The sequence below is a fragment of the Notolepis coatsorum genome (genome assembly GCF_963971535.1).
Source record: "Notolepis coatsorum genome assembly, chromosome: 8".
NCBI lineage: Eukaryota > Metazoa > Chordata > Actinopteri > Aulopiformes > Paralepididae > Notolepis > Notolepis coatsorum.
The window spans coordinates 100,445,701-100,464,153 of NC_140172.1; the positions used below are offsets into that span (position 1 = coordinate 100,445,701).

At 43.2% G+C, this 18,453-nt stretch overlaps 1 protein-coding gene across 2 annotated transcripts in view; it reads right to left on the reverse strand.

The window, feature by feature from the left end:
- Positions 1-18,453, reverse strand: part of mcama (melanoma cell adhesion molecule a) — a 198,302-nt gene that overhangs the window by 33,833 nt on the left and 146,016 nt on the right. For both annotated transcript variants that reach the window (XM_084320261.1, XM_084320262.1), the window contains exons 4-7: positions 12,757-12,827; positions 12,101-12,188; positions 10,263-10,442; positions 223-350 (exon numbers count right to left, since the gene is read on the reverse strand). In XM_084320261.1, coding sequence (XP_084176387.1) covers positions 223-350; positions 10,263-10,442; positions 12,101-12,188; positions 12,757-12,827 — 467 coding nt within the window. The remainder of the gene's footprint in view (positions 1-222; positions 351-10,262; positions 10,443-12,100; positions 12,189-12,756; positions 12,828-18,453) is intronic.

Genomic DNA, 18,453 nt, shown 5'->3' on the forward strand with positions numbered 1-18,453 from the left:
TCCTAAGATCTGGGCTCAGACCTGCGGGGTCAGACACGCTGACAGTGGCTTCACAAGACCCCTTTCGCCAGAGTCACATCCACACCCAGGGGCCCTGGGAGCTCTACATATCAAAAACATTCTCCACATGTCTCCTGCATGTCGCCCACTGTCTGTATCAGGGGGGGATTCCTATGGCACAGCCCGGCTTTCTCAACGGAGAGAAAGGGCCTCCATTCTTACTTGTTCTCTGGTGAAAATGAGTGGTGGGGGCGGGTTGCCGTCTCCCTGGCAACGGAGGTCCACGGTGTCCCCCTCTTTGACCAGGCCCTGGGGGGACTCCTTCCAGAGCTTCAACACGGTTGTAGGGTCTAGACACACACACACACACATGCGCACACACATGCGCGCGCACACACACACACACACACATACACACACACACACACATGCGCACACACAAGGTCATGAATCAAGCAGGCTTATGCAGAGGGCTGGTCACCACTCGAAGGCACTTTACAAGGCCGGTCATTTACTCAGTGCTGACAACAGCAAAGGCTGTGTTTTAAACGTTGGAGAGAAATGCTAATGTGAGTGAGAAAACACATTGCAGTTGTTTTCGAAATATCCTCAGGGCCGGATGATGGTGGGGGGGTGGGGGGGGTTTGAAATCATATTGACATGACAGTCCAATGACATGGTTCAGAGTGGGATTTTATGGTCTTATTGTAATGGCACAGAGGACGCCACAACTAGATTGAATACAGTGGGATGGTCCCGAATAAGGATCAAGTCGATTCATCAGTCAACTGATAATCAAATCAATGTGTGATAATTATTTAAAGTGAAAAATTTGCTACCGACAGCAGGTGCTAAGGTATAATTTAGACTTCTTTTTATTACAGTAATCAGACAGTTCGATCAAACTGATAAATAAAGTCTAAATGATACCTCAGTGTGCGGGTTCTATCTTCAAATCACCAATTATTCAAATACATTATAGTGCTGTCAATAGATAAAAAAAATTTAACTAATTAATCTCACAATTTTCTGTAATTAATCTAGATTAATCTAGATTAAAAATAGCATTTTTCTACTTAAGACCGAAGCTTGTAACAGATATTTACTTGAGTAAAATCATGGAATTATGTAAAATCAACACAGAGAAAGTATATTTAGATTCAAAGACTATTTTAATAGCTTTCTTTGAATACAGTTTCTCTCCTGTGAAATACAAATGTTCAACAAAACCATCAACATTGACTCAGCTAGAGTCCGCGGCGCTAAGATTGAAGATTTTTCACTCCATAGATTAATCTAGATTAATTTATTTTAATGCTTTAAATAATTTAAATTAATCTCCAAAGATAAAGCATTAATTTTGACAGCCCTATTATATATATATATATTAGAGGTGGGCATAGATAACATTTTGTAATCTAGATTAATCTATCTGCAATCCTGGATTTAATCTAGATTAAAATGGCCCAAAAAAAATAAAAAAAACCTGCCGAAGGCATTCAAAATATGTGTGTTCTACCCAAATAATGACCAGAAGTAAGTCCTTACTTTTTCTTTTCTCCTTATGTTTCTCAGGCCAGGTGGCCCATTACACCATGAGCCCATCTCCCGTTTCCAAAATGCATTACAGACTGTTTGAAAAAGCTGTTTTGCTATGATAATTGGTAATGAAATATCAAAATAATGTTCAATAAGATGTACTTGTGTTTAATAAGTTGTTTTATTCAGAAGTTAACACAAATAAATAATATTACCAGTACATTATCTAGCACACTCTCAGGAGCAAAACAGAAAGAGCATTTCAAACTTGAACTATGTGACATGGCTTGACTCAATCAGTCCAATCTCTATTTCTCCTTCTTCCACTCAGTCACTCAGGCAGACCAGCTTGTTTTATGTAGCGATGTCTACTTATAGTGCCTATAATATTTTTCCCGTTGGGTGCCAATGCAAATCAACTGCTCCAGTGGAGTTGCTCAGTGGCCAATGGTGTCAACTGTGGTTGTACTGGGCAGCTCCCAGGTGTGAATGGAACTGTGTGAATGTGAAGCAGGGCGTTCCTGAAAAAGAGCAGCGAACCTACCCTGGGTAAATAAAGGTTAAAAAAAAATGTAATTTTTTTTTTTAGATTAATGCGTTAATTATATTATCGTGCGATAATAGTATCGCGTTAACGCAGCACGTTAACGGCGTTGACGGCCCAGCTCTATATATATATATACTAGAGCTGGGCCGTTAATGCCGTTAACGTGCTGCGTTAACGCAAGACTATTATCGCGCAATAATACAATTGACGCCGTTAATCTATTTCTCAAAGTTGGGTCTGTATTGTCCTTAAATACTTGCCGTAGTTCCCAGCTGTGGTACCCGGAAGTGATTGCACAAGTATGTACCGGAGCTGTAGTCAGAATAATGTGTCAAACTAAAGTAGTGGTCCGGTAATCATTGTTATACAGGTGAGGTTAAGAAGTCCTCAGGATATAACACAATTCGGCGATGAGGACATCTGAATCTGCGCAATGCAAGAAAGAAGAAGTCCGTCGGGAGCTTTGTTTACATTATTAACGTTAGCTTAGCGAGTTAGCATGTTAGCTCACGTTGCTCGGGCGGCACTTGGAAACCACTTTACACACTAAAGGAAGGATCGACTGGACTATCGTGAGTGTTTACAACAGAAATGGCTTGGGTTATTGGAAATATTGGACCCAATATTGTGTGCTTTTTGTGAATATTATGAATGGTATGCAGGACTGGTTTTCTCTGGTCCGCATCCCCTTAACGTTGTGTGTATGGGCTAGCCCATTCTACAGTGTATTGGTGGTGTTTTAGTTCATTTATTCATTAACCCCTTCATGGGTGCACACCACAGTGGAGGTTGCTGGTTGCTCCGTGTTTATGAAGCAGGTGGCATCAGTCCTTTGCCTCTGGCATGTTGAAACATTGCCCCGCCCGGCCGACGCCATGAGGTGAGTCGGCCCGGCGGGTGGCTGGTGGGCTGTTAAGCCTATACCGCCACGGTATAGAATTGGCAGCGATTAGTAACTTTGTTCGAATTGCTGTTTTTTTCTGTCAAAAATGGTGTCTGGTGGCGGGGCCATGAGGGCCAGCCAACGTCGAAACATCGCACAAGGTTTTTGACATTATTAGCTTTGACCTAGCCGCAAGCTATAACCGCAGGGAGTGCTAGGATGCTGTCAACACTTGTTTACAGACATCTTGGTTGGATTAGTCTCCCTTTGAGGGGGTGAGAAGTTAAAAAGAATGTTTCCCTCCTCAGGGCTCCCCTCTCCGCAGAGGATCTTTGGTCTTCCGCTGGAGCACGGGCGGTATTTGACCTAGGCCCCACACCGCCTCACGCCGCGCAGCCAGAGGTGAGAGCACGGCCTCGCCCAGCGGCTGTGGCGAGGCCCTCGACCAGCGGCCATGTTTCCCCCGCCTGAGGTACCCTGGGCTCAATGTCAACAGGTGTCCACAAGGCCGACAGCCTTGGCGGCCGAGGGATCGGCTACATTGGATGAGCACGCCCTAAAAAACCGTCGCCGTCCGGCTGTGTGCAGCCCGCTCTCCGGTCACTCCCTCCCCCAACACCAGCGGAAAAGGGGCTCTGATTTGTTTCCTTTGGCTGCGGGCCGCGTGTCTTCAATGAAGCGCAGGCGGCCCCACGTTCGCTTCTCAATGGGACAGGGGCTGACACCCAGTTGATGGCTGAGACTGGGTCTGTCCGTGAGAATGTTGTGCTGTCAAGCGGCTCCCACACCATAAACTGTGTTGGTTGAGCCTGGTGTTACGTCTGTCAACTACAAGAGTTGTCAGCAGGGGGGCTCGAGACCTTTTGAGGCAAACAGTGCAGGCTTCCCCGACCTCGCTTCGCCAGGCCGGGTGTCACGTTGGTACCTCCCACTCCCGCAAGATCGGCAGTGGTCTGGCAGGCGCGCGTGATTTGGGTGGTAGTAATATCACTGCAGGGCTACGGTGTGTAGGAACCCATGGGGGCCTCACACCTTGCCTCACACCTCACAGCTGCAGAACAACTCCTCAGCATGTTCTGGAGGGGTGTTCAGTGGGGGAGCTTTTGTCACCTAGTATGATGTCAGCTTCCCCCGTATCAAACCGGCCCTTTCTGTCGGGGTCCCCCCTTGGGTGCGATTGCCTCGTGGGTAGTGTCAGGGTCCGATGTACCAACTCCATGGAACGTTCTGCTCGCACGGTTAGCGGATCCAGGGTTGGCTACGCACAGCGGGTGGGACCGGGCCGCCTATCTACAGTTCCTAGCGGACCAGCGCCAAATGGCGGTGGGGGTGCGTTTGGGAGTATCATCACATATGGCTACAGCAGTACCATATGTCGAGGTGGATGGAGAGAACGCTGAGGCGGGGACTTGTATTTACACAACCCCATCCGTTTTCAGGTTTGGTACAGAATCTATTGTCAGGGTCACCAGCAGTGACAGCTCTGGTCAACGAGATCCAATCTCTGTGGGCGAAGCAAGCCATCGTCGTGGCGTTTTCCTCCTGGTATTCTCTGGTGCCCGAGAAATCGGGAGTGGGGGGTGTCAGACCCATGCTGGACCTGTCCCATGGGAAGGTTTAGCATTTTGGACCGTCTCCTACCTGTTGAACACTGTCAGGTGGGGGCCTGGTTCTCCTCCATAGACCTGAAGGATGCATATTTGCATCCCCGATCTTCCATCCTAGGGCTTACCTACGCTTCCTTTGCAGGGTTTAGCATATGAGTACCAGAGGCTGCCGTTCGGCTTTTCTCTGGATCCCCGCATCTTCACCAAGTGCGTGGCACTGGGGCCTCTGCGTCGTCAGGAGTTACGAAGTGTATTCTGCCCTGACGACGTTCTGGTCCTTGGCGGTCAAGGTGGATCGTCAGGTCTCATACCAGGCAGGTGGTGGAATTCCTCACCAGCCTGGGGTTTGCTGTAGACTGGAAGTAGAGTACTCCTCTTCCCAGTCAACAGGTGGAGTACTATGGGCATCCCTCTCAGAGCATGTTATCGACACGCTCGGGAGGTTCCGTCCTAGGACGGTTACGGCGCTGTCCGTGATGCGCCTGCTCGGTATGATGGGACCTCCCCTGCGTCCCGCCCTTCGGTGGGTTAGCAGGGATGTGTGGGTGTGTGCCACGAGGTGATGTGTCACACGTGGTCCCGCCTGTGCTGTGCGTTTTAGGGGTTTCTAGTTCCCTCTTTTTCCCACTTGGGTGGAGTTGACTGCCGCCCCCTCTTCGCTAGGAAGGGGGGGTGACGGGACTCCCCTCCCCCCTGGTGGTAGGGCTTGCGGGTCCTCAGGGGGTACATTTGTCGGGCCTCGCGTCTGCTCTGCCCCATATCTCAATATGGCGAAGAGCGAGACACGATTGCCAGTACGAGTATATAACGATAGGTTATGTATATAACCTAGTTATATGAGTACTGGCTGAGCGTCTCGCTCTTAGCAGCGCCCTGAGGTCCCTTGGTGGGGTTTTTCTTGATGGAAAACTTTTCCCGAGGAAGGGTGAGTGTGACCATGCCTGGTGCCTTATAGGGGTACACCGGGGCGGGGCCTGGTCAAGTGCATGGGTGTTTTGTTTCATTAATGAAGTACAGTAGGTACTGGAGATGAGGTATATCTCAATATGGCGAAGAGTGAGACGCTCAGCCAGTACTCATATAACTAGGTTATATACATAACCTATCGTTCATGCTGTTGAACAAGGAGATAGAACAGCTAGTGACTCCTCAGATGAAGAGGAGAGGATAAATCTCCTCCTCTGGTCATTATTTGGGTAGAATACACATATTTTGAATGCCTTCGGCAGATTTTTGTAAATTTTTTGGCATTTTAATCTAGATGAATCTAGATTAACTCCAGGATTGCAGATAGATTAATCTAGATAAAAAGAAAATCTATGCCCACCTCTAATATATATATATATCACATATATATATATATATATATATTATGGCTGTCAAAGTTAATGCACTAATAACGTGTTAGCGCAAATTTGTATTACAGTAACGGCACAAATTTGTTTGGCGCATAACGCATGTAATTATTTTTTTATAATTATATGGTAATACATATTTATGTTTTTTGTAATAATTGTACAAATATACAAACATTCAGTCATATCAGTTCATAGATCTCCAATATCAGTTAATTCATTGAGAGAACTGCAGAACAGCACAAGTGATTAGAGCTATGATTGACGCATGCTTTATTGGTATGGTGGGGAGAATGCCATGTCTACATTTAAAAAGGAATAAAAGCATCTTCTATTGACCATTGTGTCCATTGTGTTGGTGAATTACCAAGAAAGAGGAAGTACGTGGGCATGGAGTGAATGTGTGTTTGTTCTCGTGTGTGTGTGTGTGTGTGTGTGTGTGTGTGTGTGTGTGTGTGTGTGTGTGTGTCAGTATGTGTGTGTGTGTGTGTGTGTGTGTGTGTCAGCATCTAAGTGTGTGTTATTTTGTGTGTGTGTGTGTGTGTGTGTGTGTGTGTGTGTGTGTGTGTGTGTGTGTGTGTGTGTGTGTGTGTGTGTGTGTGTGTGTGTGTGTGTGTGTGTGTGTGTGTGTGCATGTAGTGGGGGACAGGGTATTTCTTTTGGACATCTTAATTATTAACCTCTTATTATTAACCGCAAAGCTAAGACCTCCCAGTGATTATTACACTAAGCACTGAGCAATTAGCTGACACACTTTCTCTTTTTAAATGACTAATTGATGGATGTCATTCAATTACTTATATTTGGTTTACAATCTACCTTACAATCAGAGGACAAAGGTCTTGAGGTTCTAAAAGGCAACAAGTCAATAGACCTGCTGAAGCTTCTAGAGATAAACCCATTAATCTGGCTGATATTTGACATTTTGAGATTCCTGAGCTCACAAGGCTGTGCTTGATTTTCTCTCCCTGTGTGTGTTTGTGCTTCAATACACCAAGTTAACTTGGTATAGTGTTTAAAATAGTGGTAGTGAGAGGTCTGTAGTGTGGTAGTGAAAGGTTAACATTCTGTAGTGTGGTAGTGAAAGGGTTAACCATTTGTAGTGTGTAAGTGAAAGGTTAACCTTCTGTAGTGTGGTAGTGAAAGGGTTAACCATTTGTAGTGTGGTGGTGAAAGGTTAACCCGCTGTAGTGTAGTAGTGAAAGGTTAACCGTCTGTAGTGTGGTAGTGAAAGCGTTAACCCTTTGTAGTGTGGGAGTGAAAGGGTTAATGTGATAGTGGATTTGCGGGACAAAATCTCCACTATATGACCTGTTGTCACCTCTAACCGTAACAAATTGGTGGATGATATGAGCAGGCTGTGCGATGAGAATGAACAATTTAAAATGAGTGCAGATCTACTTACGTAAACAGAGACAATGCAGACATACAATAACACTAGTGTTAAATAAACTTAACAAAATTTTAATTGAGAAATTTTGTGTCTCATTTGTTATTATTATTAAATAGTTGTATTTTATCAGATGCAAAAAGAAAAAACAATACATCAGCTTTATGTATCGGCCATCACTGCCCTGCTCTCTAAATATCACCACCCGCCATTGAAAAACCCATATCGGGCGACCACTAGAAGCTTCCCATTTCTTAATTAGATTAGATTTATTATAGTTATGCAAGATTTAAGCCGGTAATCAACAACAGCGGCAGACACCCACACTCCAGGACACAATAACAGGCTTCTGACGTAAGAGGGATGTGTGGTTTTCTTTCTATAAACCTACACACTGACTCAGGTCATCAACTGTTACAAATCCTACCTACCTCCAATACAACAATCTCCAGTCATAAGGTAATACAATGCAATGTACAAGTGCTTCTATTCTACAATATGCATTCTCTGCCAGCATAGTTTTCCATAGAGCTTTCTGGTGATTAACAACACTCGCGATTGTATCTCGCCCACTCAAATCATAATGGAAAAGGCTGGGAGATATATAGTCCACAATGCATAAGGGAGGGGGGGACTACACGATAAATCAACCTGACTCTTTGACAGCCTACAGAAGCCATATTGTGCTTTTTGTATTTCCCCCTTACCTTTAGTGTGCTATATACTGTAGCTGGAGGTGCAAGTAGAATGTCTGCAGAGTTACTAAATCCAAAGTCCATGCCAAAGGCAGTTATTCTCTCAGACAGTAATCACTGTTCCTAGAACATATTTTCTTCTGTGTATGTCACTATGTAACACAATAGTTTACTCTTGGCATATATGTCTATTGATGTTTATTATGGTTTACTCTTGCAATAAAACCTAAACAGTTAGAAATAAGATACTGCGGCATGGTCATGCTGGACCTACAAAAGGCCTTCGACACTGTCAATCACTCCATTCTAATGGACAAGCTAAAAGCAATTGGTTTTGATAGCTTATCAGTGAGCTGGATGCAATCCTACCTGGAGGGGAGAGAACAGATGGTAGAGGTAAACGGTACTCTATCCCCCCCCCCCCTCACAGTGAGCTGTGGTGTTCCACAAGGAAGCATACTAGGACCGCTACTCTTCCTAATTTATGCAAATGACATGTCGTCAGCCTGTGACTGCAACTTGTTCCTGTTTGCGGACGACTCAGCCCTGCTGGTCTCTGACAAGAACAAATTGCAGGTTGAAAAAACCCTCAGCACGGAACTAGGCAAAATCTGCATATGGCTCGCTGATAACAAACTATCATTACACATGGGCAAAACAGAGTCCATTCTCTTCGGCTCAAATAACAAACTCAGCAAGACCGACGGATTCTCAGTTACAGTGGGTGACAATATTGTCACAAGGAAAGACGAAATTACCTACCTGGGTTCAATCCTAGAGGCAAATCTTTCCTGTGACAAAATGGCATCCAATGTAATAAAAAAAGTCAACCAACGAACTAGATTCTTGTACCGGATCTCCTCTCTGGTAAACAAGAATACCCTGAAGACTCTGGCAGGAGCACTCATTCAAGGGTACTATGACTATGCGTGCACCTCATGGTACCAAAGCACCTCAAAGGCGCTTAAAACAAAATTACAAACATCACAAAACAAACTGGTCAGACTACTACTTGACCTGAACCCCAGAACCCACCTCACCCCTGCCCACTTTGACAACCTAGGATGGCTTAGAGTAGACGACAGAGTACAGCAACTTGCAATGGGCCTGGTCTACAAGATACACTATACGACCGGGGTGCCCATGTACATGTCAAAATACTTCCCAAAGGTCAGTGAATACCACAACCACTACACCAGAGGAAGCTCAACAAATCATGTTAAACCCAGATTCGGCTCAAACAAGGGACTAAACACGTTTCGCAATTATGCCACAACAATGTGGAACGCCCTACCCAAAGCTGTAAAGGAATGTGAATCCCTGCCCACATTCAAAACCGCTCTTAAAGAGCACCTACGGGAGGCTGCAATTCGAAACTGGCCACCGTAAATGCCCAAAACCCCCACCACCTCCTAATAGACAGTCTCCTCCCCACCGCATGTATATATTCCCTCCCCGCCGTATGTATATTTCCCTCCCACCCACCCACCCACCCCCTCCTAATGTACAGTCCCCTCCCCATCATATGTATATACTCTGTCAGGATCTAGGGGTAACAGTACTGTATATTTGAATACCGCTTATGTCACAAATGTATCAGTACTAAATACCTATATGTCCCTATGCCATAAATGTCATGTATGTTGTGTATGTCATAAATGTCTATATGAATTGAAAATGGGGGACCCTGATGGAAACAAGACAAACGTCTTTCTCAGGTCTGCATCCCCTTAACAATTGTATGTATTGAGCCGTACTGTATTGTACCCATTCTGCAATCTGTTAAATAAAGTTTTCATTCATTCATTCATTCATTCTGGATCTGATCTGCAATGTCTAGTTTTACAGTTTGATCTGAATTTCATGAACCAGCAAATATAGCTGCACAAATCCAGCTCATTTTCAGGAGAGGCTTACTGAGCCTGACAGCTGACAGACACAGCATGTACAGCTGTAACTAGGTGCTTTTGACCATCATTTTCTTTGCTTTTGCCCATAAAAACTCTTTGTAAATAGACCATAAAAATTAAAATATTAAACTGGGAAATGTCCATAATATGGGATCTTTAAGTAATCATTTAGATTTATTTTATGGCTAAATATGTTCACTTTTATGACACTCAACCATCGAGTAATCAATTAAGTCTAACAGGAAGTGAGGCTTATCAATTCTTTGATAACTTTCTTCTAGGTTCAGTGCTACCATATTTCCTCTCAACAGCATGTGAAATAGCGCAGGTTCTCACAGTGAACGGTGATGTTGATCACGTTGGACCTGGCTGTCCTGGCTGTGGTCCTGGGGACGTAGTAGCTGACCTCGCAGGTGAAGTGGGCGTCCACGTCCTCCCTGGTCACCTTGTACTGCAGCTCGCTCTCCACCGTGTAGAAGCCACTGGACTGGCTCACCAGGGTCACCACGTTCACAGCTGGGAACAGGACAGGTTTTATTTTCTCTGAGAGGAACTGATTTCTTTATATTTTTGAAAAAAAAATTTAAAATTTTTTTGACAATACAAACATTAACAGTAAATATCTCAATAAATCACAGGAATATACGTTCCTGTTTTGAATCAATAAATGTAGGTTACAAGATATATACATAATCCCCATTATACAATACAGTACATACATTATGCTCTTGCTCGTTCTTCTTCCCCCCCCTCAGGACCCCCCTTGGATAATCCATACATTATTCGTTTCCAACCAGAGATTACAATTCATATGCTAACCTTTATTATCTCCACCACTTCTAACCAGATTGCAATGCTGGCTTCATTGACACCTAAAATTCTTGCTGTAGATATCTCTAAATAAATCACATCGAGATAGGTAAGAACCCATACCTTCCGGCACATTTTGTCTGGTTGAATCCATCGTGATGCTATCAACTTTTTAGCAGCCGTAAGACCGGACAAAACTAGTCTCTTTAGATGTATAGTGGCTGCTAACTGTGAAACATCATTCAACAACAATACAGAAGGCATTACAGGTATGTTCAGAAATAAAAATTCTGATAATTGCGTAGTGACTTCTTCCCAGAATATCTTAACAGGGGGGCATTCCCAATACATATGCATAAATGTACCTATATCTCCTCTTAGACACAAGGAGCATAAAGGATCTTGTTTAAGCCCCATTCGGTTCAATCTTATAGGTGTCAGGTAAGTCCTATGAATATAATTAAGATTAATCTGTTGATGGTCCGGGTTGCGTGACGCTAGTCGAACGTTTGCCCAGACTTCTTGCCAATCAAAATCTACTTTCAAGTCTGGTATATCCCTCCTCCAGAGTCTAGGGGAAGGATTCCATACGAAGACGTTAGTAAGTGATGATAAAAGTCAGATACGAAGCCTCTCGATGTCTCCCTTTCATAGAAGAATTTTTGTGATATCTGTGGTGCTCAAGTGGTATCTTTAATGGGACTCCATTAGCCTTCAAAGTTGCTAATAACTGTATATAGAAATGGAAGTGGAGCTAGTGAGGTTAAATTTGTTCTGAATTTCATGATAGCTACAGAAACCCCTTTCGTTGAATATATCTCCCAATGTATGTATGCCTTGCTTTTCCCATTTGGGATATCTGATAGGTCGTTGTGCAATAAGGAGTGCATTGTTATTAAATATGGGAGAATGGCTATGCCATTTGTGTTGGTTAGTGCATTTTTTCTGTGTGTCACGCCATATCCGAATCACAGAGGAACTGATTTCTGAAAGGAATAGAACCCTCTCCCTTTTTCTGTACAGGAAGTGATTTCTGAAAGGAATAGAACCCCCCCCCCTCCCTTTTTCTGTACAGGAAGTGATTTCTGAAAGGAATAGAACCCTCTCCCTTCCCTTTTTCTGGACAGAAACTGATTTCTTTGAGCATTTACTGATTTCTTTCAGCATTTACAAAATAAAAGACAGAAATAATATACATACTGTATATATTCCATTGAAATTAGTAAGGTTATGATATCTGAAGGAGGAAACTATATTTTTTTCATAAAACGTTCTGAAGGTTTGTTTCTTATAATCATTCTGTATGGATCAACTGTATATCATAATTAATTACATTTGTATTGTATTATATTCCTCCAACTTACATCCTTGTTTAGGCAGCAGGGGAAGGTCATCTCTGTACCAGGTGATGTTGGGTTTGGGGAACCCATTCCGCGCCTCACATGACGCAACCTACAGCAGACATCAATCACATTATCAGACTAGCACATTGTAATTGGTTTATTTATAGTTTAGAGATTTGCTGCAGAGGTACAGAGAAATAAAAAGACTGATGAATTCATGATGATGAGTGCTTTTTTTTTCTTTCTTCTCTTCTTCTTGATTATTTGATTATTAATTGGGAGCTTTTCTTGTCTGTGTGTGTGTTCTAGTGTTTGACTTTTCTTTTCTTTTATCAAACTAAGTGTGTAATACAAAGTTGTTTGTCGACCCCAGGAAGAAAAGCTGCAGTGATGTCAGTGACTATTGGGGATCCTAATAAACAATACAGTAAATGCCATATTCTATATACAATAACTCATGAACTCCTAAATAATAATGTTCTGGTTTTTGCAGTCTGCGTTAACACAGTATTCTGAATATTGTATGAATATGTAAGATGCAAACAGCTTATTGTAAGTAGGGCATGAGCTAATAAACCAAATGCTGTATTCATGTAAAGACACTCCATAAATATCTGATCTATATTTAAAAATAGATGTCTTTGTACTGTTGACAGGTGGAGCTGTCGTAGACCCACCTTTGACGGCACCTCATTGGTCACAGAGATTCCAGTTAAGACGCCCTCGATCACGGGTCCCTCTGGGGGACCTGCAGCAAGGAACAAATCAATTCATTCATTCAATTACAATAAGCAACATATCATCGACCGTGAAGCTTCCACCAACAAGCCTCTGATGAATGAATGGGATGAGATAACAGATAAGAGATAAATCTTTATTATAACCCTGGGGCGGAAGTTGGGTTGTTGCCAACAGCACTCCACGGCATGGTTGGAGGAGGATGTACAAAGGCAAAATATATTAGAATTAGATTATCCTTATTGCTGTACTTACCATACCCAGTTTTTAGTGTTTCCCCTAGGATTATTTTCAGGGGGGGTGGTAGGCCCCCCGAAACGACTAGTGTTGTTGCGGGGGGCGCGTGTCACGGATATGTGGTGTCGTCATAGACGCGTGCAGTGAGGCGGTTGTTAGTATCGGTGCATTTCTCTACACTGAGCTGAAATTAAACGATTGCACATAAATTAGGTAAATAAATATTAACAATATTTATTTACAACACATAAATTAACTTATTTACAATTATACATACAGTAGTGACGACTAGGGCTGACCTTCGAAGCTTTTTTTGGCAATCGAAGCTTCGGGGCCAAGCTTCGATTTTAATTCGAAGCTTAAATTTTTTTTTTTTTTATCTTATGTTGTGGGACTTGTACAGCACTTTGGTAAACTTTGTTGTTTTTAAATGTGCTCTATAAATAAAGTGGATTGGATTAATTAATTAAGTAGCCCCTTTCGTGACTGTGACGCAGCCAACAAGGTTTCACTCGGTTGTGTGATTTAATTCAGGGTGGATCGCTGTTGTCGTTTGAACTTCAGATTTCATGGGAACTACCAATCCCCCAAATCAAGAATGTTTAAGATGAATGAAGTAAGATTTTGATTATTTGAAATATGGCCTGTGTAGACTAAACAATGCACAGAATTATGTCAGTCTACAAGGTCCGGATTCTACATGGTCCGGCAATGTAGACCTTGTAGACTCCACTACAGACCAATTATCAGTGAATGTTCATGCATTTTTAAGAAGGGCTACTTCCACAAAAAAACTAAAAACTCACCAAAACATCTCAGTAGCACCTTATCTAAATGTTCTATTTCATATATGGAGATTCATATTTATGTATGTATTGCATGCATTTCTAAATTTTATTTCCTATTTTGTTTATTCATCCCAGTATCTTTCTTTCTTATGTGTGGAATTCTACAAGGCATGTAGGTGTATATGTGTTTGAGGATGATATCCTTCAAACAGGCAATAGTGATGATATAATTTGGGCAGTGCTGAGCTGGGTTACTTTCCTCGAGTGTATTTGTCCCCCGGCCCCACCCAATGGCCCCAAGCTTGTGCCATCGAACGAAGCTTCGAAGCTTCGAAGTATTTAAGACAGCCCTAGTGACGACACATATTAACTATTTACAATACAGGGAGGCACATACAACACTCATAACTATTTACAACCAGTGTCAGAGCGAGTGCACTCAAGTTGTTCGGAAATTCTGAGGGCTCAGAGTGCACACTGGACGCTCTGACCGAAGAGTCCGTTTATCAGAGCGGAGCAGATTTTCAGAGTGAATTTATTAACTCACCTTAACTAGGGCCCTATGAAATTTGTTTAATCTTTTCCTGTTTTCGGATATGAATTTTCCTGTTTTTGGATTTCTCGGTTTTGAATTTTCCTGTTTTCGGATTTCAAATCAAATCAAATCAAATTAATTTGTAAGGCCCGACAGCACACGTTAACTCATTCTGCGCCACGGGTCGGGGTGCCAGAGGGCGCTAGAACGCCAGCGTTGTAAGTCAATGGGGCGCTTTGTTCACTTGCGAGTGCTTAAAATATATCTTATATTATAGCTATGGGTCTAATACACCCGTCGATTGTCAGTGAGTTGCTTCCAGTCAACATGCACGAAACAGATTGTTTTTTCATTGGTACATTTCCATTTTATACCGTTTTGAATATGAGTATAGTTTTGGTGATTCTTAGTAATCCCAGGAAAAAACGCGATAATAGCCCTTTAGTGGAATTTTGTGGCATTTTTCGCCTGATTATCGAATCTTCCTGAAATCAACGCTAGATTATCATTATTATCCTTCCTCGTGCATATATGAAATGGCCCTCGTAGCCATATTCTCTCCCCGCCGTATGTATATTTCTCTCCCACCCACCCACCCCCTCCAAATGTACAGTATCCTCCCCACCGTATGTATATTTATCTCCCACCCACCCACCCCCTCCTAATGTACAGTCCCCTCCCCATCATATGTATATACTCTGTCAGGATCTATGGGTAACAGTTCTGTATATTTGAATATCGTATATGTCACAATTACAAATGTAACAGTACTAAATACCTGTATGTCATGTATGTCCCTATGCCATAAATGTCATGTATGTTGTGTATGTCATAAATGTCACTATGAATTGAAAATGGGGGACCCTGATGTAAACAAGACAAACGTCTTTCTCTGGTCTGCATGACTGCATCCCCTTAACAATTGTGTGTATTGAGCCGTACTGTATTGTACCTAGAGCTGCCGCGATTACCGCGGTATCGCTGTTACATCACGCCCACCGCAGAGTAGGCTGAATACCGCATCACCGCTGTTTTTTATAATAATAATAAAGTACCCTCCTCTCGTTGGGCTTGCGGCTCTGCAGATATACCCTACTCCTCTATCGAGGTTCCAAGCGACCCTATAGACCACTACACTTCCGCGTTACATTGAAATCAAGGAGGAGATTGCGGGGGGGTCAAATGAATGGATGTGGACGAGAGCCGTGATGGAAGTGGTTGCCGATACGGCTGTGGGGGTGCTAGAGACATGATCGAATAGACGTTTATGCGCCTCGCTCTCCTGAACACGGCGTGACCCATAACTAATCGATCAGAACTAAATCGGCAGAGAAAAAGCCCATTTTAAAGTACCTATTCCGCATGGACATGCGCAGAGTGCCCATGGAGTCTGGACGACGCGAGATGACGCTCGAATGAATGTGGACTGTTCTATCAGAGGGGGGAGCTTCGGTGGCCAGCCGAACAGGATAATGAAAAAATGATCCCACTAAATGGCCAGACGCGTCTTATGGCGACATCTACAATTACCGCATTGAGTCTCCAGGTAGACTAATGTTTATATTTAAGTGCAGCGGTCTGTAGCCACTTACATGACCACCGAAGCTCCCCCCTCTGATGGAACAGTCCACATTCATTCGAGCGTCATCACGCGTCGTCCAGACTCCATGGGCACTCTGCGCATGTCCATGCGGAATAGGTACTTTAAAATGGGCTTTTTCTCTGCCGATTTAGTTCTGATCGATTAGTTATGGGTCACGCCGTGTTCAGGAGAGCGAGGCGCATAAACGTCTATTCGATCATGTCTCTAGCACCCCCACAGCCGTATCGGCAACCACTTACATCACGGCTCTCGTCCACATTCATTCATTTGACCCCCCCGCAATCTCCTCCCTGATTTCAGAATCCCGGAAGTGTTACGGTGGTCTATTGGGTACCAGAAAAGTCACGTGAAACATTGCAGACCACTGATTGGTCAGAAGAGACGCGTCACACGTTGGAGCGTCCTGCAGTGTGTTACCACCAATCGGCAAGCGCGTATTAGTTTTTTACGTCCTGAATGTCAGCCATTGATCAGAGCTCATCACAACAGGGCTAATAACGTTAGCTTTAGCTCCCCGCCGGAGTGGACTACCATCGCTCCTCAGGAGTACTAAACGAGACATAATGATTTTACTGTCTGCAACAAATGTTATAATAAAAGCCCTTCGTTGTATACACTTGTCTGATTGAAAACTTTATTAACAGACTGCAGAATGGGACAACTCAGCACGCTCTGAGCAAAGAAAGGAACTGAGATATGAATTGAGTATTGCTTGCCTTGCTATGGTCCGGTAAATACGCTGATGTTATTGAACGTGTAACTATATAACGTTAATGCCACAAAACGAACGCCTTTATTATAAAGTAGTAACTTTATAATAATAATAATAAGAAAGGGTCGGGGGGGTAACCACCCCTGCCCGCGACACCGAGTGAACGGCGCACGACCAGAGGGGAAACTTTGAATCCGTGTTTCACTTTCAATAACGAATGCGTGCTTGCCGAATCCCAAACAATATTCATGCTGCAAAGTCGTCCTCTAAAGATAGACATTTAGACTAGAGGCAGGCTATATGCTATAAAGAATAAAAAAGTGCATTGAAATTTTTTTTTAAATTTTTTTGTGTGCGTGGTAATAACGGCGGCTGTAGGTAATATTTCGCAAATTTGTGCGGTAAGGAAAACATCAATACCGCGGCAGCTCTAATTGTACCCATTCTGCAATCTGTTAAATAAAGTTTTCATTCATTCAGTTTTCATTCATTTATTCATGCAATACCGGCTGGAAGGCGTAGGCGGCGGTATTTGCCCTTTTGCAAGCTCAGACCCATTCCCAATGATAACATCAGGCTGGATGGATGAAAATGAATGGATATAGCTAACGATTAAAACCCGACTTTACTCGTGATTGGTGCTGAACGGTTGGCGAGTTAACCCGACTTTACTCGTGATTGGCGCTGAATGAGTTAATGTCCCCATGGGCCGGACACGTCTTCTTTAACACATTGACGACCACGGCTTGCAATGTAATATGTGGCTGGAGGGCAATGCTTTGTCAACAAACCGATGTACTTTCTAACAGCTATATATATACTTTATAGTATTGCTATCTGTCCATTCTCATTGTCACTTGAGTGCATAAACCGTGCCTTCATAATGGCTTAAAGAAAATAAAAATCCATCGGTTGGTTGTCATTTTATAGCGTCGTGAATATAAGCTTTATCGCAGTTTTTGTCTCGTCTTTTTTCTGGGAAGCTAGATATGAGGCTAAAGGCTAGTCACGTTATATCAAACGCCATTTCTGTTGTATATATACGAATGGAATAAAACAAACTGCGTAGCATCCGGACTATTACAGAGCATCTATGGATGAAATGGGGGCAGCGGGGGACGCCGATTAGTAGTATTGATTAGCAATACAGTGTGCGTTCAAGTAGCCATTTTCACTGATCGATCGCTTGCGTGTTACAACAATGTCCAATCCGGCTGTAATTTGGGTGAATAGTATCCTACCGTCAGCCCATGTGATCGCCGGCAGCATTTCGTCATTAGTCATCGGAATCTGGTAGATCGATATGTCCATTGGCTGATCATAAATCCCATTATTCCAGGCTGAAATCTGCGTTCGGTAACGTGATCAAAGATGGAGTATGTTCGGCTGGGATCGAGGCTCATATGAAATGCCCCAGACAGTAAAAAAAAAAATCCCATTCGGCCTCAATGATACTGCAGTGGAGCGATGGCGCCCCTAAGAGGATCTGGCCGGTATTGCATGTCGTAGGGCGGGTCGTTATGGAATGCTTGTTGTCTCTTCAGCGAGTTGGGCTCGCTCAATGTGAGAGAGTAGTCCATCTCGTCCAGCCCTATGAATTTCATGACTTTTCTTCTGATCGCCTTAGCCTTCTGAGTATCACGGTTGTTGTGAAGGGCCAGATTAAACCGAATATATATATTTATTTATATATATATATTTAATTGTATTTGTATATTCTCTAATATTCCCTGATATCCCTTGTATATTCCTTGTACAATA